Source organism: Strongylocentrotus purpuratus, unplaced genomic scaffold, assembly GCF_000002235.5.
Source record: "Strongylocentrotus purpuratus isolate Spur 01 unplaced genomic scaffold, Spur_5.0 spur5_scaffold_11, whole genome shotgun sequence".
Taxonomy (NCBI): Eukaryota; Metazoa; Echinodermata; class Echinoidea; order Camarodonta; family Strongylocentrotidae; genus Strongylocentrotus; species Strongylocentrotus purpuratus.
The window spans coordinates 21707946-21734054 of record NW_022145596.1 but is presented as its reverse complement, the minus strand read 5'-3'; the positions used below and the strand labels follow the sequence as shown (position 1 = coordinate 21734054).

The following is a 26109-nucleotide window of genomic DNA, read 5'->3' as shown; positions in this document are numbered from 1 at the left end:
AAAGCTTTCAACGGGTGTAGGCCGGTGCGGGGATCTTACAGCGACGAAGCGAAGACCCAATATAAAAATCATCCTCGATCTAACCATATTTTTCAATCTCCAGCCTGAAAAAGGTGAGTAGATTCTTTAGCACGTGGTTTGTTATTGTGAGCAAGTTGGTAAAACATCATTTCAGGTTCCAACCATCTCTGATTATTTTGTGTTTACATTTAGATTTACCGGCACCCCTGTGCTCGGAGGAGGTGCACTGGATGGTGTATGGGGTACGGTGTAGGGGGGTACGGTGAACACCCGAAGCGTAGGGTGTAGCTAGGGAACGGTGGACGCCCTTTGTTCAGGAAGCCTTGTAATACATGTGTAACTGATAAGTCTGGGACGGCCTGCTTTATTGATTATCGATGTGTACCTACACATGTTTCTAAACCAGGCTGAAGTTATATGATTTTGTTGTACATATGCATATTTTATGAAAGAAATAGTTTTTATAAATCCCAATTAGGTCTATAATAGCTAGTATATGATTCTGTATTGTATATTCATTTTATTTACATAATAAATGTGCACAAATCAATTAAAATAAATTTAATGACAAATTTATCAACTTCTTATCTTAAGTTCAAAATTGTACATGTTGTTAGATGTAATTTCCAACAGTCCTATCCAGATTTCAAAGCATATCCATGTCTAGACCGAAAGCTTCAGTCTCTATAATCGTCGGTTGTTCCACTGAGACTACGTCTGGCTCCACTAGACCTCCGGTTATAGAGACTGAACGACTGCCTATGCCAGCCTGTGTTGAACTTATTCCGCTAGATTTTAGCCGCTAGGCCCCTCCCACAAACTTGCCACGGCCGTATTGTTATGCCCCCAAAATCCCCCAAAATGTCATTTTACCTCGTTCATTTCCAATTTTAAATTAGGCCTAGGCTATAATACATCGGTTCCACTTACTAACTTCATTGATATAATCCGTTTAATGGTCCCTTTTAAGGAAATTATCGGTCAAAATCGACATCCATGTTGAAAATCTTGCAAGCCGTGTTTAACTCTCGCTGCCGTCAATCTCATCCCTTCTAGTCTACGCCGAAGGCAAAATGATTATGAAGGAAAAACTGTGCGCCATCTACACGTTCGTAATGGCGTTATCACAGTTTTTTCCTTTTCAACATGGATGTCGATTTTGACCGATAATTTCCTTAAAAGGGACCATTAAACGGATTATATCAATGAAGTTAGTAAGTGGAACCGATGTATTATAGCCTAGGCCTAATTTAAAATTGGAAATGAACGAGGTAAAATGACATTTTGGGGGATTTTGGGGGCATAACAATACGGCCGTGGCAAGTTTGTGGGAGGGGCCTAGCGGCTAAAATCTAGCGGAATAAGTTCAACATAGGCTGGCATAGGCGATCGTTCTGTCTCTATAACCGGAGGTCTAGTGGAGCCAGACGTAGTCTCAGTGGAACAACCGACGATTATAGAGACTGAAGCTTTCGGTCTAATCCATGTCGTTCGTAAATGTAAAGAAAAATGAAGAATTCAGGATATATAGCAGAGAAGAACAGCACCCTTGTTATTGTATTGCATTTCAAGAAATTGACTGGATGTTGCATAGTATTTTGCATCTAGGTGAATGTGGTTATTTTCCACTAATTACTTGTATGCAGGAGTATGTTTCATGTATATCTACTCTGTATGGGAGGTTCATTTTTTCAATATTTTTATTTGTCTTAATTATTATACAACTATACTGGATAGATCAAGGGTCACAATGGTGTTAGAGGTGGAGGTCAGAATTTAAAACACCCTTCGCTACATGCAGATAAAACCGGTTTAGCAGCAGAATCCAGAGAAAAACTGCAGTTAATTTTAACTGTGGTATCAAACATTATTATGAATGAAGGCTTAGATTTAAACAACAAGAAAACAGAGTGCATGATAATATTTTAAGAAAAGACTCGGACTCCCCAATGCAATCTCAAAAATAAAAGGGAAACAATCAAACCCACACTTTTAAATATCTGGGATATACTACAGCATCAGATGGGGAGAAGTATTCATGAGATAAACAAAGAAGTGTTCAGCAAAGCAAGAGTAAAACCATGACTCATCAACACAATAAGAAAGACAAGAAGAATGGTTATGTCGCAGTTTTGAAGATGTACACTAGGTACTAGGTACATGTATTACTAAATTGTGTAAGGTGTCTTTTTCATTGATGGTAAATGTGTATATAGATGCAGCCATTTTAAAAGTCAGTGGTAATGATATGTCATAAATTCTTGTTCACATTCAGTTTCTTCTCCACCCCACAGGCAAAACATCACAAGATGGCTTACAGTTCCCCCACCTTGGCAGAATTTCAGGAACACTTCCGCAGTTCTACTGAACGATCACGCTTGCGTTCAGCCCGCAACGGAATCCCCAGCCCCGCTCACAGTGCACATGGTGTTTTAATCAGGACATCGCTTCAGAAACGCACAACGGACAAGAAAGCTAAAAAGGTGTGCTTCTACAGAAACGGGGACAGATTTTTCAAAGGCATCGTGTACGCCGTATCTCCAGAACGCTTCAGGACATTCGAGGCTCTGTTAGAGGACCTAACGAGAACTCTATCCGATAAGGCGCATTTACCACAGGGCGTAAGGCACGTCTTTACCATCGATGGCACTCGCAAGGTCACGAGCCTCAGTATGCTTCGACAAGAGGAAAGCTACGTGTGTTCTTCACAGGATGTCTTCAAGCGCATGGAATACTCAAGGACTAATGATCCTGCGTGGAAGGTCGGGTCACCGTCGGCCAGAAAGGACGGCCGGGACAGTAACACGCCCCTCCCACGCACAACGGACGGCTTCATCGATGATGGCAGAGATTTCATCAAACCAAGGCTGGTAACCGTTATCAAGAGTGGAGCCAAACCCCGCAAAGCTGTTAGGATCCTGCTCAACAAGAAGACTGCTCATTCCTTCGAGCAGGTCCTGACGGATATTACGGAGGCCATAAAGTTAGACTCTGGTGCTGTTCGCAAGCTTTATACCTTAGACGGAAGACAGGTAAGTTCATGACCTGCATACCATTTATATTTTCTGATGAAGGGTTTCATATTTGCAAACTTTACATGTAGCTAATGTTCTAGCTCCCAATATACAATCACCTATAGCCTAATGAGTGTGCCAATGCTCATATATGCCAATGCTCATATGCCAATGTAAAAACTAGATGTATTTTTCATTTACTCTTCTCTTCATTTGGTTACATCTTGAAGGTGTACATCATTGTGGAAGCTGTTGTTATGTAGAGAGCCATTTCCCCCCTCCCCCTCCCCCCCCCCCAACAAAAAAAGTGGGGAAGGGGGGGGGGGAGATAATTGGACACTGTACACCTCACGTTAGGATGTATGAGATGGATTGCAGATACATATACGCAGATTGTAAGAGTGTGGGAGAACATGCGATTGAGGGAATACAGTCGACGATTAAATGCTATGAATCTAGACATTCCTGCCAATCGAAAGCAATAATGATGACAGAATATCCTTCAACCTGTCAGACAGAAAACTATTCATCTTTCTCTGATGGCAATCATTTTGAGAGAACTTGAAGCAATATAATGTTCCTTCATCGATTACGGAAACCTTGCACTTGCATCTGTTTCCCCCAACTTATCACGCAATCGTGTTATTGAGCAACCTTGCAATCTTAGTTAACTCTTTGACTGCTTTTGTTGCCTCCCTACACAGTCTCTCATATGCCACACATGTATTCCTGCACAAAACAATTGATGGAAGTATTGCTTTGGGCAACACAAAAGCTTTGCCAACTTACCATTTCCATTCTTGATTAATTCCATGACAACCCTTTTAACATTGGTATAGATTAATCTTGTACTTGAAACAGTTAAATAATCTTAAAGCCCTTGGTATAATTATATGACAAATACATTGTGGCACAGGGAGATTATTTGTGTGGCATACAAAAAGTTAAAGACACAATAACTTACTTAGGGAAGAACCCTGAAGTAGCCTTTTGGTCACTCAAGGATGTTTAACTGTCTGTAAAGTATATTTACTTTGACAGTTACCTGTACTCAAAGATTGTAAAAGATTTAGCGCATAGGGCCTAACCATTGTGTTGAAGTTGTTGACAGAGCTTCTCATTGTGGGTGATAACTGATAAGTTGTTTATTTTACCCAGTTATGTGTCCTGGTTCCTGTCAGGTTTAAATTAGAAAAACGAGAGACCTAATGTTTCATTTATTTAACTGCTTATTAAATATGAAGAGGAAATTCTTTTTTTTTCTCAATTCATTTTTTCAATAGAGACTTACATTATTACAGTTACATGTATGTAAGTGCTTCAATTCATACTAGCTAGTGATAAAACAGTCTAGAGACTGATTTATAAAAAGCTCACATGCAGTCATGTAAATGATGTTTACAAAATTTCAACAAAAACACTGCCCAATATATAAATAGAGACAGAGAGAGACACAGAGAGAGACAGAGAGTGAGAGAGAGGGAGATATAAAAAAAGGGAAAAAACACTGAGGATTCAAACCTTGTTCAAATATAGAGATAATAGACGAGAAAAACTGATTTTCTTTTTCTATGATGGTTGCCCTTAACAACAAGACTACCTGCCTAGGGCTTGACTTGCATACTAAGAAATCTTGCAAATACTGTTTCCATTTTATGCTGATGCATTCATCTGTAAGAACTTATTTTTAAGTAATTAGTATGACTTGAGGCTTGACAGATGTAGAAAGAGTCTACTAGACATGATTTAAATATTTTGGTGGGATATCCAAGTATACCGGTACATACATTGTACATAAGTATGGTTACGGTATTTGCAAAAAGTACACTGACTGTGAGATGCATGTACTGTACTGTATGTGGTATGTTTGCCCTTAAAGAATTGTTTTTCATGGGATTAAATTTGTCAGATGGGTACAAACAAAATCCTAGAAAAGCTGCCTGTGGTGCAACGTTTGTTTTCTTGGCAGTTAGCGAGTTTGGTCATTCAATTTCCCTGAATGGAGGGATTCATCCGGCCAGCTTTTGTTTTTAGCCGTGGATCTGTGTCAGTATTAGTCATCGTGCGTTATTGGTTGCACAGCTCGAGTTAGCTGGTGACACGCACCGTGAGTCACCAGTGGGATCTATGGAGATGGGGAGAGTGGGATGGATGAGTGATGCAGGGATGAGTGGTCAGAGATGGAGGAGAGATGGGATGTGGAGGATGGGAGAGAGAGAGAGAGTGAGACAGAGAAAAGGAGTATGTGAGTTTATGTTGAGATAGTGTGATGTAGAGAGAGAGAGAGGAGAGAGAGAGAGAGAGAGAGAGGAAGAGTGGGATGGATGAGTGATGCAGGGATGAGTAGTCAGAGATGGAGGAGAGATGGGATAGGGATGGGATGGGAGGATGGAAGAGAGTGAGAGTGAGACAGAGAAAAGGGGTAAGTTTATTGGTGTGATGTAGAGAGGGAGAGAGAGAGTGAGAGAGAGAGAGAGAGAAAGAGTGAAAGAGAGAGAGAGGGGGGGGGGGGGTGTGAGGATGAGGGATGTAATGAATTGGAATACTGGAATGAGATGGGTTAGTGATGCAGGAGTGATCTGTCAGAGATAGAGAGGGAAGAAAATAGGGGAGAGAGATATAGAGAAGGATGAAAGAGAGATATAGAAAAGAAAGGGAGAAAGATAGAGAGGGAGGGAGGAGAAAGGGACAAGGGAGCCTGGGAGGGGGAAAGAGGGAGGGAGAAAGGATGGGGGATTTATTTTTAAAGATGACTGACATGGGATGAAGATGCTGGGATGAGTGGTTAGAGATGGAAGGAAGGTTTTGGAGGAAAAATAATATTAAGTTTGAACATAAATTAAATCTTTAGTATACAAAAGACAATTAAAAGACATTGAGATGAGACAGAGATAAAAAGAGAAGGGTGGATGGGTGGTACCAATAGGATCAGAGATAGCTACAGAAAACCTTTATAAGGAAGAAGGAGATAAATAATGCATTTAAAAGATGTGAAGCTGATGTGGAGAGTGGCAAATGTAGATTAATATCGTGCCAAAGGACATTAGTAATGGGAAAATGAGATGTTGGAATTGGTCTGACCACAGAGGGAGGAGGGAGGACAAGGAGAGGGACAGGGGATGACAGATAGGAAATAATGATATCAAGAGTAAGGGAATGTGACAGATGTAATTGAAACACTGAACTTCAAGATGAATTACTTTATGCTGGAATGCATTATCAAAGATGCATGAAGAGGGATGAAATTAAAGATGACAGAAGTATTAAGATACTGTAGAGAGAGAGAGAGAGAGAGAGAGCACATGCGGACATGTTGAGAGCCAGACAGATGTTATAGCACTCATCATTGAACATATTATCTGTTCAGAGTCGGAAGGTCATTATGTTAAAGCATTAAGCAAGCAGTTAATATTCATGTGTGTAAAAATATAATTAGGTATATGTACATGTAGAATAAGACACAAAGAAAAATAATAGAGGTTAGATAGGAAGAAAGATCAGTTATGAGGGGCTTTTTAGAAAAGTTGTTGTTTGTCTAAAAAAAAACATGATTAAGCACAAGTAAATGTATGCTTTTTGAAGAGACTTGTAATTTAAGTGAGTACTGCCGATATCTCACAGAAGGGAAGATACAATGTAGATAACTGGTAATCACTTGCAAGAGAGACAAACAGACAGACAGAGAGACAGACAGAGAGACAGCCAGAGACAGAGAGAGCGCTCAGGGGAGGAAAGAAAGAGATAAAACAGAGAGATAGAGAGAGAGAGGAGGAGGAGGAGAATGATGAAGACAATTTAGTGCATGCAACATTTATGAGAGTCTGAGAGATGGAGATCATGTGGGTGATTTTCTAAAAGCCAAGGGAGCTAACATCTTAGAATATTGGCACATATTATTCAAGAGTCTCTTGTGCATCTCATGATTCACATGAGGCCTGTCTTCATCAGCTCGAGATTGCCAAATATCCCGCTATTTCAACTATCCCGTTCGCAAATTATCCAGTTAGTTTGTGTCTTGACTCTTCATCGGCATAAAATTGCAATTAGCGGGATATTTGGTTGGGATAGTCATCCCAAGATATCTTGGGATAGTTTGCAAAATATCCCGCTATTTGTCCGGTGTGTCTACACCAGCCCGAAGACTCGCACTATCCGCGAACGCTGAGCGAAATATATTGAGCTAGTTTCTCAAGGTCAAGTTTCGAGGTCGAATCTCTAGCTGATGAGGACGTGATTTGTAACTTCAGGATTATTTCCCAAATCAGAAATAGCGGGCTATTTGGCACTCTCGAGCTGGTGATGACCCACCTACATGTATGTTCTTTGATGGAGCAGGGCAGGAAAGGCTAACCACCTTCATTTGATGTATACAGCTAAGTGGAGATTATGCAGTAATGACTCATCGTGTGGCATACATTACTTGAAAAGCTTTTAAAAACAAAATGTAGCATTTCAAGAAAGTGTTTTTGTAGTATGCATGAGCATTAAGTATGGATTACATGTTTCAGTATTGTAAGTGCCACAAGTGCTACATTAAAAAAGGAGTGATTTTTAGATGTTTGAAAGGAGTAGGGAGTTTTCTTTTGTCATTTTGGAAGCTCATGTGGTATGTAAGTCAGAAAGAGTGACCAACAAAAGTCTCAACAAGTAAGCTTTTTTTCAATATGAGACAAAATAATTTGTACAAAGAGATTAGAAACAGCTGAAAAGCTTTGTAGAATTTTCACTTAAAATCATTCACAAAATCTCTCCTTTTTATCCTTCATCAAGAAATGTTAACATTAATCTTGCATATTTTGTAACAGAAATGCTCTGGTATATATCTAAGAATGTAGATATTACTATTCCCCTCCCTCTCCCCTGGAAACGTGTGTGGGATGCTTTTGCCATGGACATGAATTATGTAATCTTCTCTTCAGCTGCGGTCATGAAGATAGAGGTAATGTAGTGAACTGTCATACGGTTGACTACTTTAGATTCAGCGATGAGATGTGTATGAGATGTGCATTATTCTTGTATCTTTTACTGCATAAATGCTATAGTGTAAAAATAAGTCACTTATATTAAGTAGATATATCGGTACTCCCCTCAATTCGAAATGTCTGTTGGATGCAACGATCTGTCTCGTGGTTGACTTGCAAGAGATTCATTGTTAAGAAATGTTTGAGATTAATCTTATGTCTTTTTCAACAGGAATAATAATAATAATAATAATATTTGGTTCTTGTATGGTGCATATCACATTATACAACATCTGTATGCGCTTCCAAAGAGCTTTGGAAATTATTACCCTAGTTTTAGCTCCGGCAGCCATTATCAGCGCACAGTGCTTTTTGTGAAAATTAGTACTCCTCTCCTTTTTAAATGTCTGTGTGCCGGGTTCCAGGTTGTGAACATTACCTGCATGTCCCCATCTGCGTGAATAATTTCTTGAAAATAAAGACAAGCATAATGTAATGAACTGTCACATGGTTGACTGCTTTAGATTCAGACTAGCATTGAGATGTGTATGAGATGTAGATTAATCTTTTGCTCCGTTGAGCCCATGTCCTATGACGCATCACTGGATAACATGATAACAGTCTTCAGACCATGAAAGCAAGTAGGTCCATGATGAAAGGCATGAATAATGTGCGTGACCCCTCCGAAGAGGGTGCAGGCCGGTGAGCTCCATGACCAACACCCTTAAAGAGAAGGTTGAGTTCTGGAACGAGGTGAAAAATAAATTGAGAACGTTATAATTGTTATTATGCAAATGTGGAAGAACATCAGATAAAACATGTTCTCTGAAAAGCATGGCTCTTCAAATGCCTTCATATTCTAAATATGCATGTAACATCGTAAAAATCGGGGGGGGGGGGGCCGGCTTTTTACGCCATGTGTTCGTGTAGTCCCATATACATCTTTCTGTGCAAGTGTTTGTAACTTTACCAAGACTTGGCCGAATTTCTTATCATTTTGATGATTCCAGAACCTTGCAATACACACAAATTCTTATATGCTAGATGATCAACCTTTTCTGCTTGGTTCCACACCGTTTCTTTCACAATGCAATCGCATGACCAGAACTCAACTTCATCTTTAAAGTGACCAATCCCTAGAAGAAGAAAAAAACCATGTATACTACATGCATGTAGAATGTATAACATCAGACTCAAAAATTGTTTTACCTGGCATTCTTGTTTTTTTTTGACAAATTTGGTTACATGTACTCCTACAGTAGTCACACAAAGAAAATTCACTACAATGTTCAACTGATAATTATGGACAAATTATATATTGATAGAAAGATTTTCTCTTGAAAAACATGACTAATTTGCTGAAAAATCATATAGATATCATGGAAAGGCGTAAAATGCTTTGTGGATAGCTGTTTTTTTTTGCATGTGACATCACAAATCTTGATGCTCTACGGAGGACTGCTGAAGGCAGAAAATCTGGATCTCAAAATTAACATTCTTGAGAGATGATTACTGCGGGCCCCAAACATATTTTGTAGAGGGAAATTGTTATATTTGATCAGTAAGGCTTCCCCTTCGCAATGATATTTATTTTGCATCAATTCAAAACACTTTTGATTCTTTGGGTGACTACTTTTAATTTTTACCTTTTATTTGTTTCATTTTATTTGTTTCATTTTATAAAGATACAGGACAGAATTTAGAATGTGATCTTTATGTGCGGCTATTTCCCTCCAGACTCAACATAAAAGTACATGCAGTTACGCCTACTAAATATTATTGCCATTTAACACACACGGCCATCACATATAAAATTTAAAAATAGAATAGAACTACAATTCACATAATTATATCTCATAAAGGAAAGATGAATCACAATGGCAGAGGGGTAGAAATTTGAATTCATCAAGACTTTTAGTGGGATAATGAATTAACCTTTTTGGGGTTCACCGCTCCTGCAATATGAGTCAGTGTGAGGCAAAAGTAGGTTATTTGAAGATGCTATATATCTCTATTTGATTATTTTTGTACACAACTTGCAAAAATCGAGCTTTTCTGTTAGGATCTAGATGTCTGTGGTATCCACATATTCATTATATTTAAATGAATCTAAAGTGGATCAACATAACTTATTATTCAAACGAATCTAAAGTGGATTCTCATTTCTCGCAACCCCATTATTAACTCAGTCATTTTGTAATCAGACTTTCTTCAAACAAATTCAGGTGATTTCTGATTATGGACACAACAAGTCATTTATTATTCAGATGTACATGTGAATAATGTATAAGATCTGAAAGTAAGTGGAATACTCCTACAACCACTGTCAAACAAGAAGACTGCCCAATGGATCAAATCCTGTCATATAGATTATAAATCAACCGCCAACCAGATCACTTAGTGAGAAGATAAACAAATTTACTATTCAACCTCTGACAATACTAATTATGACCAATTCTAATGGGCAGTGAGTCATGCATTCTTCACACAATGCACCCTGCATAATGACTTTCATTGTATTTGACAGGTTGCTTATTAATAATGAGATTGTATGAATATCATTTGGGCCATTGATTGGGTTTTGACTTTCCGGTCGTTAGGTTGGAGTAATCCAGTCAGATCTTATGAATCCAGGCTAAGGCTCATTAGTTTTTTAATTTCTTTTTAACACAATTAAAGGAAAAGTCATTAACGGATTGTTTGAATGTGGTGGCCTATGGGCAAAGCTATTAACATTTTGATGTACATTGTATTTACAGTTTAATATGTGGAAAATGGAGATGAGTGAACAATTGTAATTTAGGTGTTTACAATATTTTCTTAAATAGTTTGGTTGAATATATAGAATCTAGATATCACTAGAGACTGCCTTTTTAGTTTTTTGCCTAAAAATTGAAAAAATTGAAAAAAGTGTAGATTTCTATGTACAGTGTACATATACATTGTATGGGTTTTCCCCCACTTTGAATACTAAATTTCAGAAATATTTTGTTTGTAGACTTACATGTACATACAGACCTATAACAGCAAGTTTGTAAACTGAGATTGAGAAAGAGAAGAATAAAAAAAGATAGAGATAAAAGGGTAAGAGACAGGAAAAGAAGAAATTTAAACATTATAAATAGGCAGATCGAAATAGAGAGAGAGAGAGAGAGAGAGAGAGAGAGAAAAAAAAAGAGAGACACGAGACAAACAGAGAGAAACAGAGACAGAGTGAGAGAAGGGGGAGAGGATAAAAGGAGAAAGAGAGGCACTCTGTATATGAATCATAATGCGGGAATAGAAACATAGATTCAATGTTAATATCTCCTGTTTTGAATGAGATATATTTTACAGGCCGATTTGCTTAGAATCCTCCGTAGCTTGATCCATGTAAATTAATAGGAAGTGACATAGAGTATGTTATGAACAAAATCCTTAAGCGATGACTCATAGATCGGAAGTACTCTTCAACCTGGGAATTTTTGCAAGATCTTGTTTGGATTTGTTGATGAATTGGTCTTTCTACCTCATCTCAATTTCCTCTTCCTCTAATATCGTTTTTCCTTCTTCTTCTTGTACATTTCTCCTCAATATGATAATGATAATAATGGTTTATTTATTTTAAAATATGCATTGCACAGCCCAGGGACATGAACAAATATTCAATATTTGAAGATTGTATTCCTCATCTTCTTTACTCATTCTTCCTGCACCTATTCACTTTCTTAACCATTCATTATTTAAAGTTGAAGTCAAACTATGAAAGATAAAATTCATATTCTTTTTATTCATTACCATGAGTTGGTTATGATCCAACCTTCAGTACTTTTATATATATTTTTTGATATCTTGTGAAAAGTATTGAATATTGATGTTTACTATCAATGCACTCTCATCTAAATTATACATGTATTTTAGTTTAGTTTAGACATTTTAGTGGAATTTTGTTTCTCCTATAGTCTGACACCTCATACCAATGTGGATATTGTACACTGTAATTGTGCATTGTGTGCATTTCAGTTGCAGAATTTACTCTCAATTTACTCTCATCAAATTGTGTATATAAGCCAGTGTAGCATCTGATACTACTGTAGATAATGAATACAATGACAAGCACAAACACGGACTAATACTTCAATAATTATCAATAAGTTAATTTACAATATAGAATGCTAGTAGGCATTAATGCCATTAAAATTGATTCATTAATTTATTTCATTCACCAAATGTAAAAACATTTTACATGAAAACGGGACAAAATCATTTCGAAGGATCACCCTTTATTGGTAATGAAATATAACCTGTAGGAGCCAGACCCAATTTTACCTTTCATAAAATTCTATAGTTAAAGGTAAAGACCAGTTTTGGAAAACGCCCCCCTCTCAAAATATAAAAAAGGAAGCTCTTATTACCAATCATGTGAAAGAATATGTTTTGGTTAATACGTGATCATACAAATTTTGCCGGGAAACCGCCTACTAATTGATATATTTGGTAAATTATCATATATCTATCCGGCCTGGATAGATATCGCATAGTACCATATACATTTTTATGTGTACAGTGCTCGTAACTTTACCAAGACTGGCCCAAATTTTATATCATTTTGATGATTCCAGAACCTTGCAGTACACACCAAAGTGACCAATACATTTATGCTAGATAACCTTTTCTGATCCATTCCACAATGTTTCTTTCACAATGCAATCGCATGACCAGAACTGGTTTATACCTTTAAACAGAAATCTATGATTTCAAGTGTGATGGGAATTATATGAAAACAATATCATCTGTTTGGAGCCAGAAGGGTGTTAACTCTCTAGAAAATGATATGACTTAATGCCCTTCGGCTCCAAACAGACAATAGTATATGGACATGGGCTCATTCTCAGCTCCTTTCTCCCATGTCTATCCACATTTCCTCTTTTTCCTTCACTTTTCCTTCCATTTTCCTAGCATCATCCTATCCCATATTTAATCATTCACCCCTGTCTGCTTTGTGGAGTGCATGTGTGCAAACAATGAGATAGAGACACGCAAGCACCTAAAGTCTCCCTCACACACAAAGACTGGAGGAGAACAAAGGGCTCCTTTTTCACTCTTCACACAACACTGGGCTGCTTGGCCAGACATATTATTAATTAGTCTGTATTTGCAGACCATTGTTTGGATAGTTTCATTGTGTGCAAGATCTAATAGATTATTCATATTGAACAGAAGAAAACCTTTGTATGGAGGTAATGTTGGTTGATGCTCCCTTTCCCCCTTTTTTCTTGGCCAGGCATATTATTAATTAGTCTGTATTTGAAGACCATTATTTGGATAGTGGTATTATGCAAGGTTTAAATAAATTATTCATATATTATGGAAACAGAAGAAAACCTTTGTATGGTGGTAATGTTGGTTTGCGCTCCCTTTCCCCCTTTTTATCTTGGCCAGACATATCATTAATTAGTCTCTATCTGCAGACCCTCCTGTGAAAAGCGACATCCCTCCCTAAGATTGTAATGTCAGATTGTGGCTTTGAAAGATATGAAACATTTGTGTGGTTGCAATATGAGGGTGATGCAATGATTAAAGAAATGTTATCTTTATCATCATACTGGTAACCACCAATGAATTGTCAAAAAAAGACGTTTTGGAGACGGTGATAGATCACTGGTGCCCCAGGATATCAGAACATGCATAATACAGATAGTGTTTATGTTACGTTAATGAGGCCCATATTCATGTATGTTCATTATTGAATATTTTGTTTATCATATATAAAAGAATCAATTCAATTTTATACACATATTCTGCTTATTATATATATGAGAATCAATTTAATATTACACAAATATTACATGCTTAGGAGTTCAATATACAAAAATATATATGAACTGACAAACCCTGAATTTCCTGTAGTAATGTTGTATTTTTCACAGATTTTTACATCAATTAGATCACTTTTGATAATTCAATTCGATGTCTGTAACATTCTGTAAGGGAAAACATGTACCTTTCAGCAAAAATACATTCCCTTTTTTCTGCCTGTACACTAATTCGTAAAATTCAATATTGATTAGAAGTTGATAACTGGTATGGAGTTGAGCCCCCTCCTCAAGAATTCTTGTACGTTTCTTTGAAATATAATGGCTTTGTAAAAATTTAAGTCATCTTAAAGAAGATATCTACAGTAAAATAAATAGATCCATCCTCATGAACAAATATTTCCTGACTCCTTGTCACAAGGCTAACTATACCCGGACCAAAGATGCCTGTTTTACCGAAGGGTATGGCATCTTATTCCACGCATGGCTTCGCCGCCAGCATGCTCATCCCCGCGCCCATTCAGCAGCGGCGAAGGAGTGAGGAGTCTGGGGGCCGTACGTCCTCTTCCCATCTCCCCGTGTCTTGGCTGTATTGATTTCACATGCAGGCTGTTACCACACAAAACACTGATTAGGAAAATGGGATCGTAGCTGAGCAGGGGGAGATGAACTAGTTTATAAATACAAACCCTGTTTCCCCCTCATTTCATTAGATTATTCTGGTATAATAAATACCCTTTTTTAAGTTCATGAACCATTTTTGTTTGGGGGGGGGGATGGGGGAGGGGCTGATTTGCTCTAGTATCCTCATTATGTTACAATTGTTTTCTTTTTTAATCAAAATTCTTTCAAAGTTTTCTTGGGCTTAATCACTCCCACTCTTATATTTAAAAAAAAATACATTTGATACCTGTGAAGGAAGGAAAATCAGTTGTATTTAATTCTTTTTAGGAAAGGCAGAGAAAATTGCACTGATTGAAGTACCATTGATTAATCATAGAAATTAATTTCTTGCTATTAAAAAAATATATTTTTGAGAAAAAAACTTATTTCAAGAAAAGTGTTAAAATCTAATTTAAGAACTTATCAATCCAGTGTTTTCTGAATATATATGAATATAATGCAGGTAATTGCTCTATTATTATTACTACCCATGGCTACCCAAAAAGGTTAATGAGAAATCAAATATTCATTAAAAATATTTGTTTTTAAACCATAGAGCTGTTGTATTTAGTTTATCAAAGTCCCAAATTTAGGTATTTTTATACATACAGGTCTGGTCTAGATAATTGATAATTTCTTTTTTTTCCCGTATGATGTAGTGGTTTTCTTCTGGTGCATGTATTCTGTCTGTCATACACCACAATAAATGTTAGTAGCCTATATACTCACCAGAGAGAGCATGCACGTTTTAAAATAGTCACCGAAGAATCAAAAGTGTTTTGAATTGATGCAAAATTCATATCATTGCAAAGGGGGGAGCCTTGTTGATCAAATATAACAACTTCCCTCTTTAAAAAATGTAAATTTTTGAGATCCAGATTTTCTGCCTTCAGCGGTCCTCCGTAGAGAGTTAAGATTTGTGACGGCACATGCGAGACACAGCTAGCCACAGTGCAATTTACGCCTTTCCATGATATCTAAATGATTTTTCAGCAAATTATACATGTTATTCAAGAGAAAATCTTTCCATCCATATATAATTTGTCCATAATTATCAGTTGTTGTGAATTTTCTTTGGGTGACTACTTCAAACAGTCTGCAATTCAAGACTAGAGTGACTGAGTATGATCCTGCAAAGCGCCAGCGGACCAAGACATTGGCTCGGAGACGTTGTCCGACCAGAGAGAGCTAGCAGAATAATAAATAAGCTCGTTCACGTTACCCATATTGCATGCATATTGCCTTGATATCGTACTTGGGCTTGCTTTGTCCCCCCCAAGGGATAATAGGGGCTGAAACAGGATATTCTGTTTTTCCAATATCTCACCCAATACTGTGATGGATTAGAATAAACAAAAATGTTTTTAACATAATCAGACAAAAAAAAAAAATTGCGGTTATTCTAGGATTATGTTCAGATGTCAATGTCCTTATTTCATAGTTTTATTTGTATATTTGTAGGTTTTGTACTGGGTTTCTACTAAAGCTTACAGTAAGCTCTATATGTATTCCCTTAGTATAATTGTCAAAAAAATATTTTTGTTTTGTTTTATTTTCAATATTTTGATATTCATTCATCCACCATGGATATACAGGCCTAAATGTACATGAATCATAACATATATCTTTTAAAAATAATTCAGTTTCAAATAATAATAATAATAATAATAATAATAGTTCTTATAGTTCTTATAAAGCGCTTTTCAGGACCGAAACCCCTATCCAAATGCTTTACAGATATATTATTACCCCGGTCATTGGAATTGAATAGTTAATTCTGTTACTTTGTCAATGTAACATTCTGTAAAAATAATTATTTAGAAAGATGATAGAATAACAAGAAATGAAAGAAGGATTATCAAGATCATTTAGTTTGACATTTATCTTCTTTAAAAATATGTTTATGTCAAAAGAAGACCCCCAATACCGGGTAGTCAGTTCGCAAAATATGTAAAGAAGGGTCTGAAATATCTGGACTATAGACCACCACTCACAAGCTCTCTCTTTAGTAGCTGCTGAATGACATCCATTTATGCAAACTAATTACGCTGGACTCCAGTCATGTTTACTTTTTATGAAGATGTCTTGTACTGAGCCCCAGAAGTGTGTTAATTGTTAACTATACATGTACATGCATGTACAGAAAAATATAAATGTTAATATTAGAAGCTACAATGTAAAACCCTTATGGATCTTACTAGAAAATATAGTCTTCTTGCACATAAGTTACCGTATATGGGCTTGAAGCCTTGAAAAATGTCAAAATCTGAGTCTGTCCATGCAGACTAGCGCCTGACATAGCGCTCAAATCGGTCCATAGTCCATCAGGTGGTTTCAATAGCCCCCCCCCCCCCCCCAGCTACCCATCCCTATACCATCTCACATATCATAATGAAATACCCCCACCATATGGCCTGCTGTTTTGATGGAGATGCTCGTGAATACTGTTTCATTAGCACGAGTGTCATTGCCCGAGGATGCTAGAGACTTCGTGTCAAAGCTAATCAGGCGCCAGTCCAACGGTATGACCGCCCCCAGTGGCCTATACCATCCCATCGATGACCTGCTGAATAATTTGATTCTGTTTGGATTTAAAACGGCTTCAGGGTAGATGGAGAAATTCCCCTTTCTTCCACCGTCTTCATTCTTGGGAAATTATCTATTAGCACCTTCTTATTCCATCTTATTAAATTTGGTTCTTGTTTACCATTTTCTGAAAATTATTTCAGAATTACTGCCTGCATCCACAAATTCTGTAGACTGAAAATTACTTTCTTCTATCTTCTGGATGCATTGTCATTTATACTCGCATCTTTGTCATCCAAGTATTCCTTGCAAGCAGGAAAAATTTGTTATGGGATTATTATGGTTATTTCATACACCTGTAAATGTATAATACCATCTAGACGATTATGACTTATTCATTATTAAACAAGTTCTCTTCCTTCAGCATCACTCATTTCTCGTGCACCTTTCTATCTGACATTTTGTATTTTCCTTTTACACTGTTTCTGCAATCTTTCTTTCTTAATATTATGCAGTCTCTGAATAACACTTTTCAAAATTTTCCCTGCCTGGAGGATCGGTTTTGTAAAAAATAAAATTCTGGATGGTGGGGCTTGAGGGGACTTCGATGGTCTTCTGTTAAAATCAAGGCCAGTGGTATTCCCTTGGTGGGGGGGGGGGGGGGGGCGCAAGACGCAACATTCAAGAGAACATAGGGGGTAAACAGGGATGATCAGATTTGTATTCTACCGACGTACTTTGCATTCTGTAATTTGAAAGCTATTGACTGCACAGGCAAGTTCAAGTTCCTTTTTCCATTCTTTCAATCGAAAAGGGAAAAAGAGACTTAACTTTGGTTACAACTAATGTTTAAAACGATGAGCGTTTGTGGCTGGTCAATCTGCAGATTGTATGATTGTAAACAGGCAAACAGAGAGTGAAAAATGGCCATATACTGCAATGTAAGCTATGTGTATTAAAGCTCTTGGAGTTACAATATTATGATAATTAGATAGATGAAACTTCTCTTCTAAGGGGATTCAGCTAGGGTACTTGCACTGAATATTATTATTACGTACACTGACTTTAAATGAGCTGCTTTGATGAGTTATTCAAGCATGGAAGGAATACTTTTGCCTACCCATGATGAATGGAATAATTAGTGGACCTAATCACAGCATGCCTCTAGCCATGTTCACACAACAGTCTTCTAACTTTAAGTTATATTGTAGTTAAGGACCTGGCATGGTTACAAACTTTAAGTTTACTCTAAGTTACAAACCACATCCAATCTTAAGGTTAGCACAGTAACTACGAGCAGCAGATGGGGGGAGGGGAGGGGGAGGAGGTTCTCACTCAAAGTTTTGCTTGTAGTTAAAATGAATAATTCCCCAGCTTGTAGTTTAACATTTTGAATACTTGTTGTTTGGGTCCAGTGTGAACCCTTGTCATTGTTAGTGTATTGTTGTTTAGAACTCCAAGGATTCACAAACTTATAGTTTAAATGTGTGCCATGTGAACATAGCTTCTGATTGTCTGTCTCCCCATGAGGCCAATACAGGACAGTTAATCACCAGCACCATTGATCACTGTATGTCCATTTCACATTGACAATCTTACCCGGGTCAGCCTAGGGATTGACCCAGAGCTGTCAGCAGGTGGTAGCTAGATAAGATGCTCAAATTTTATTTGATATTTTCCTGCCAATGACGAATTGAATCGTGTGTGGAATTGATAATGGCATCCTACCAATTAAGCTATATCTCCCCATGAGGCAATTAGAGGACAGTTAATCACCATTGACAATGGAAATCCCATTTCACATTGACCACCAGATCTGGACCTATACATGTATAATCAGTATGAATACTTTTAGTCAGATACAGATTTGTTTTATGTGTTTGTATTACACCATACGATTTTCAAAAATGAAGTCATAGTTCATATTTTAGAGGAATAATTTAGAATTTCTATTGTAGGTCAATATGTAGACTGGTTTATTAATAGGTATGAGGCAGAGTTGCCATAATAGGATGATTGATTTAATTTGGTTCAAAACCATATGAAAGGAGCCATCTTGAAATATTCTGCATAAACGTAACCCATAAATGTTCAGATTAACTTTGCTCCAATAGGAATTATGGTATTTCCAGGGTCCCTTTGCATACCTCACTCATCTTGCCCTCCAAATCTATCATAAATGCTAATCATGGCTGCCTAGATGAAACTAATACACGCCCCGTGGCAAAACTAATGATGCTTCTCATCACTGCATATCAATAAATTTGTGCATTTATAATATAGGCCTACATTTTAACTGTAAGTCGATCCTATTGTGGAAAATGAGCAGCATTCCTGCACTCCTGCTGGACGTAGTGGTATTAGCAGATACAGTTAGCTTTTAAATAGAGTCTTTACATTTCAAACTATGGAACAAAGGGTGTGAAAATCTCATGTCTGTCCTATACACCTCTTCTTGCTTTTCGAGAGCTATCCTCCTCCCTTGGCTTGACTCAACCTAGTAATTTTCATTTTTGCTTCTCAAAGCATTTTTCCCCATCCTGAAGATTCATCTGTTGGTTTTCAATGGAGTATCTTCACATCCTATACCTCATTTTTTGTACTGGAGATGCATTTTTTTCCTTTTTTATATAATATATATAAAGGTGTGTACATATTTTGTTCAATTTTTATTGAGGGGTGCAATTATTTAAACCTGATTTTTACATAGAACTCATTCCTTGTGTCATTCCGCCCTTTCATCTAACATTCATTGCATGTTCTTTCCTTGATCATCTGTTGGTTTTCAATCAAGTATGTTCACATGCCATACCTTAATTATGTGTCCTCACTGCCCTGGACGTACATTTATATGTATAATTTTGTTTGCAATTACTTAAACCATGGCAGGGTTTCACGAAACTGCCATAATTAAGTCCAAGTTTGCCAACAACCCACTGAAACAATTGGTTTATTAAATTAACAAGCTTTTCAATGTGATGTCTTTGCATAGAATTGCGTTAAAGATGGTTTAGTGAAACAATGCACTGGTTCACTTAGCATTTATCCTTTGTCTTCTCCCATCTCTCATCCTTCTCACTTTCTTCTCTCATCCATCTCACGTTCTTCTCTTGTTCTTCTCTTGACAGATCCACTCCCTACAGGGTTTCTTCAAGGATGACGATGTCTTCATAGCCTACGGGCAGGAACGCTTCTGTCATGACGATTTTGAACTTGCCATGGACGGTAAGTATACCACTCCAATATGTGGGAGGGCGGGCATAGATCCGTCCAGACCATCTAGCCCAAAAATATTAAAGAGAATTATAGGTTGAGTTCAGGGGAGAGGTAAAAAATAATTAGTGAGTGTTATCATTGTTATTATGCAAATGTGGAAGAACATCAGAGCAAAAATAATCCCTGAAAAGCATGCATGGCTCTTCAAATGCCTTTATATTATCAATATGACAAGTAATAGCTTTGAAATGAGGCCCAATTCTTATGCCACATTTTTATGTGTACAGTGCTTGTTACTTTACCAAGACTGGGTCAAATTTCTTATCTTTTTGATGACTCCAGAACCCAGCAGTACACACCAATACTTATAAGTTACATGAACAACTTTTTCTGATCGATTCCACACCGTTTCTTTCACAGTGCAGTCACATGACCAGAACTCAACTTTATCTTTAAGGATGATAACCCCAAAAAGAGAATGATTTTTGCTTCCGGTCAGAATGCAGTAATTTCATGAAAATGTGGAAAATTACTTGCAGCATTTTGTCCATGTCTTGAATTTTGGGGATGCACGTATGTACCCTAGAAGGTATAATCTGAGGCAGGCAGGCATTGAATCTGTCTGAAATATCTTGTCTTGTTCCACTACCCCAAAAATATAAAAGATGATGACAAAATAAGAATGAGTTTTGCTTCAGATGGGAATGCAGCGAATTCATGAAAATGAGAGAAATTGCTTGCAGCATTTTTTCATGTGTTAATTATTTTGAGATGGCTGTACTGTAGAAGAGGCTAGCGGGCATTGAATCTGTCTGAAATATCTTGTCTTATTCCACTACCCAAAAACATTTAAGGATGCAAATACACTTTTGCCGAAGGTGGGAATGCACTGAATTCATGAAAATGTGGGAAATTGCATAAAGAAGTTTGTTATGTCTTTAAAAAAAAATTGAGATGCATGTATATGTAGAAGATATAATCTGAGGCAGGCTGGCATTGAAATCTGTTCAAACCATCTTCTGGCAAAGGCGAATCTGTAGCCTAGGGTGAAAAAAGAAACAAGGGGAGAAAACATGACAAATACGAATCTTTGCATGTTTGCTGTAGGTGGGAATTAATGTTAATGGAGCAGCCCTCAGGTCAATACATTCATGAAAATTTGGAAACCGTTTCACTATTTTTTTGTCATGTCTCAAATGTTTGATATATATTAGGCCTGGAATCTACAACATAAAATGTCTGAATGCTGAACCCTCAACAGAAATTGAAAATTCTTGTTTTGCCTCGTTTGATTTTGCTTCTATTTATTGTATCGTTTGAACATGTATTTAGCATCATCGGAAAGCCTGTCCATTTTTCAGTTAAACTTTGCTTCATTCATGACTATAGTCATGCTTTTATAGAATAGAACAGCACAAGTCAGTTTAGATATATGTGACATAGCTACTTGCCTACGTTGAACGGTACATTAGGATGTTGATTTGAGAGATACGACTAAATGCAGTCACATTATTCACTTAAACATTGAGTGTAATTAGCTCTACTACTCCAGATATCATAGCTCCAATTAACTCTGACATTTACATTTCCGACATTAATGAAATGCAACATCTTGAGAACCCAAAGATCCTTTCTATGCGCTCTTGGGAGTCCAGCTGTCTCTGCGTAAGATGACATTCAGTCGTCGTCTCGTTCCATCCATCGATCTTCCTCTTAATTTGTAACCCGAGTACAGAAATTTGATTCTAAAACGCTGCCTGCCATGGTACTCTTGGCGCGAGTGCTGTAGCCGCTTCGCTGAAATCAACATCGTGTTTAGGCGTACATGTGATTTAGGAGAGCGGCATAATATGAGGCTTGACATTTCTAGCTCATGGAGCCACATTAGGCCTGTCTTCATCTGCTCGAGATAGCCAAATATCCCGCTATTTTAAGTATCCCGATCGCAAATTATCCAGCTAGTTTGCGTCTCCATCAGCCCGCAGCTGCATTTAGCGGGATATTTGGTCGAGATAATCATCCCAAGATATCTTGGGCTAGTTTGTAAAATATCCCGCTATTTTTCTGATTCTTCTTCACCAGCCAAAAGACTTGCACTATGTGCAAACGCTGAGCAAAATATCTCAAGCTAATTTCTCGAGCTCGAGCTCGAGTTTCGAGGTTTCGAGGTCCGAAATCAGAAATAGCGGGCTGTTTGGCAATCTCGAGCTGATGAAGACATACCTAGAGAGAAATATTCTAGCTCACGGAGCCACATTGCTCCAAATGAGACTACCTATGAGTGATTCCATTGGGCAGGTGGTTTGCATGTTATAAATGTACCCAGTTTGCTACAAATGAATAATTATTATTAGACAGAAAATTCAAAGAATTATGTAACATTAGTGTAGCCTTTCGAATGACTTTTGCAGGTAGTTATCGCTCGTATGATATTGAATTTTGAATCATTTCTGGTATTAAATAAGAGTACTTCTTGGCAACAGCAGCTAGTGCAACAATAAAGAGGACAATTCTTAGTAGGGAATTACATGTATATACTGCACTACATTTATATACTTAATTGTGTTTTAGTACATTTTTTGTCTATAATATCTCCAGTATGCATAGCTATTGCATTGCAGTTATGTATTCCCCCTTCTCAGTATCTCCATGACCTTTGACCCTCCTATGTCCACCATGATGACACCCAATAGTCTGCTTTCTGACTTTGATGATATAAATTAATTCACAGGCAAACTCAGTGCATGTACATGAACAGCGAGCATAAGATATTTTAAAAATCTTTATTAGATAATATAAGTGTTAATTTTGATCTAAAATACCATCTATTTGGGGCTGCAAGTGTGTTGACTCTCCGATAAAGCATTAATGCCCTAATGGTTCCTAATTATAGACGTGTACCCTAGCTACCATTTATATTCTACTCGAGAATATGCTTGTGCCTTATGGTATGACCTACACTTTGGCTATAGACAGTGCGACTGCTCTCGCAGGCGTTCACATCCTCCCTTCGAAACATGGATGAATCAGTACTGTGCAATTAGGTTGCTCTGACTAACTTTATGACTTGGTCGTTTGAGAGGATGGTTGCTTTATTCATTTATTTATTTATTTATTCAAAGCTCTTGATCTCATTAGCTTTATGCAAGGCAATAACCCCTTATCCCTCGCTCAGAAAAGAAGAAATACAAAATCGGTTCTTCAGCCAACCGATAAGTCGCAATCTTCATGAGATGAAATGACAATGCAGGTGGCATACTCTTAGGTAGTTCGGGTGAATTACAATATCTTCAACAAATTTCTCATAATGAAGGCGAATACTAAACTCAAAACTCACTGATTTTGTGTAGGCGATTATTGCCTTGAACCTAAATCACTACTAATTAGGTTGCTCGATATGACCAATTGTATGACATGGTCGTTTGAAAGGATGGTTGCTTTATTTTCAAATTTTTAAATTGTGTTAGTACTTGATCTCAGTTGCTTAATGCAAGGCAATTATTCCTTAGTAATAAAAGAAGAAATACAATCGTTTTTTCAGGTAACCGATACATCGCTATCTTCATAAGATGAAATGACAATGCAGGTGGCATATACTCTTAGGTAGTTCGGGTAAATTACAATATCTCCAGCAAAATACTCGTAATGAAGGCGAATACTAAAGTCAAAACTCAATAGTTTTGTGCTGGCGATTATTACCTTGAACCTAAATCAGTGCTGTGCAATTAGGTTGCTCTGACCAACTTGATGACATGGTTGTTTGAAAGGATGGTTGCTGTATTTTTTTAAATTTGTGTTAGTTCTTGATCTCATTTGCTCAATGCAAGGCAATTATTCCTCATCACTTGCTAAGAAAAGAAGAAATACAAATTTGGTTCTTCAGTTAAAAAAATACATCGCTATCTTCATAAGATGAAAATGCAGGTGGCATTCTTTTAGGTAGTTTGGGTGAGTTAAAATATCTTCAACAAAATACTCATAATGAAGGGAATACTAAACTCAAAGCTCCATAATTTTATGTAAGCAGTCATAGCCAAAAGCTCAACATTCAGCATGTTGGTTACTGTCTTCATAAGATAGCAATGTCATAAGATATTTGTAGCGTTGCTTACTAATCTGACTCCACCCCTCCCCCTGACACAGACTTGCATGATCTTCAAGTGACATATATGTGACCCCACCCCCTCCAAACACTCATATCACCTGATCAGAGAACCTCTTCTGAAGTCTGAACAATGGTTTCCAAATTTTACTTGCATACAAGTCAAGTTTAGCTGTCATCATAAGATATGGATTTCATGAGCTGGCCTTCGTATTGATCTTTCCCTTCCCATTTTGTTTTTCTAGTAGGAATTTTGGCTGTGGGAGCTAGAGGCATGATTCAATTCAAATATTTCAGTCTTACAATTGGCGCTGGGTGTCTAAACTTGACCTTCTCCTGACCTATTCCCACATGCACCACCCAGCATTTATTTCCACCTAATAGTGGAACCACCTCCAACAATCTCATCCAAATTGAAATTGCATACAAGTCACATATTTTTCAATGTCATAACTTGATTGTTCTTTGACTGTTAACCCCCATCCACACACCCACACACACACACACACACACACACACACAAGCCCTCGACCACCAGACATGATTCAGAACCACCTCCAACAATCTCATCAACATTATAATCGCATACAAGTCGCATGTATATTCCAAGGTCATAACTTGACTATTCCTTGACCACTTCCCCCTCTCTCCCCTGCCCACACACACGCACATGCACATTTTCACTTACACACACACACACCCTCACCAGACATGATTACAGAACCACCTCCAACTATCTCATTCAAATTAAAATTGCATACAAGTTGCATATTCCAAGATCATAACTTGACCATTCCTTGACCGCCCCTTGACCGTTCCCAACCCCATCCCAACCCCACCCCTACACACACACACACACACACACACACAAAACAAACCCCTCAGCACCTGATAACAAAACGACCTCGTACAATCCCATCCAAATTAAAATTGGATACAATTCACATATTCCAAGGTTAACGTTTGCCTTCATCCCATCCCATTTCCTACTTCCACACTCGAAGACGGCTGCGTCCCAGCACGACACCGGGTGATCTTCGTGCAAATTGTCGTCAAACCGAGTTACGTTGATGTTGTTTGTGCAGAAATTTAATTATGCCTTGTCGGCGTGGACGACAAATTAGGCTCCTTACTTCATTGAGAATCGCACAGATGAGTCACGGGAGGGAACATGTCGTTTATTGGATATTTGATTCCTAGAATTGAACGCATAGTGTCAATTATCTAAACTTGGCAGACCTTATCATCTGCTGCATTGATCAAGTTACAATGGGTTCTTTTTTTACCTTAATTTGTGTAACATCAACTTAATAAATGTCTGGAACAGTGTCCACATAAAAATTAGTAGCCTCGCAGTAGAATATTTCCTTTTCAAGAGAAATGTGATAGCACCATAATGTATTACTTTATGTAAATATTATTGAAAAAAAATGAAAATGAAACTGAAAGAACAATCAATTTAAAAGAAAACCAAATTTCTTTTAGCATGAGTTCTTTTTTATCTTTTATCTTTTAGAATAGATTATTTGCTTGATTCTTTATGTTTACATGATATAAAATGGTATTTGTCATGGGTGTGGTAAAGCCATATGGATATATCTTACATCAATTCCGCTCAGTTTACAATACTGATTGTCTAGATATACTTTTTGACGATTGTTTTTCGATCGATGAAGCGGTGATATCATGTAAAGGCAAATATAGAAATTGAATTCAGCTGGGAGTCTAAAGGAGAAGACCACCTTAATAACAAGTTACCATAACAGAATACCAAGATAATTAGGAAAAAACTAATAAACTAATGCTTTTGG

At 37.3% G+C, this 26109-nt stretch overlaps 1 protein-coding gene across 1 annotated transcript in view; it reads left to right on the top strand.

The window, feature by feature from the left end:
• The window catches only part of LOC115918032 (serine/threonine-protein kinase DCLK1-like), a 41611-nt gene continuing 15502 nt past the window's right edge, over positions 1 to 26109 (top strand). The window contains exons 1-3 of the mRNA XM_030980892.1: positions 1 to 113; positions 2316 to 3053; positions 20109 to 20205. Coding sequence (XP_030836752.1) covers positions 2331 to 3053; positions 20109 to 20205 — 820 coding nt within the window. The 5' untranslated portion in view covers positions 1 to 113; positions 2316 to 2330. The remainder of the gene's footprint in view (positions 114 to 2315; positions 3054 to 20108; positions 20206 to 26109) is intronic.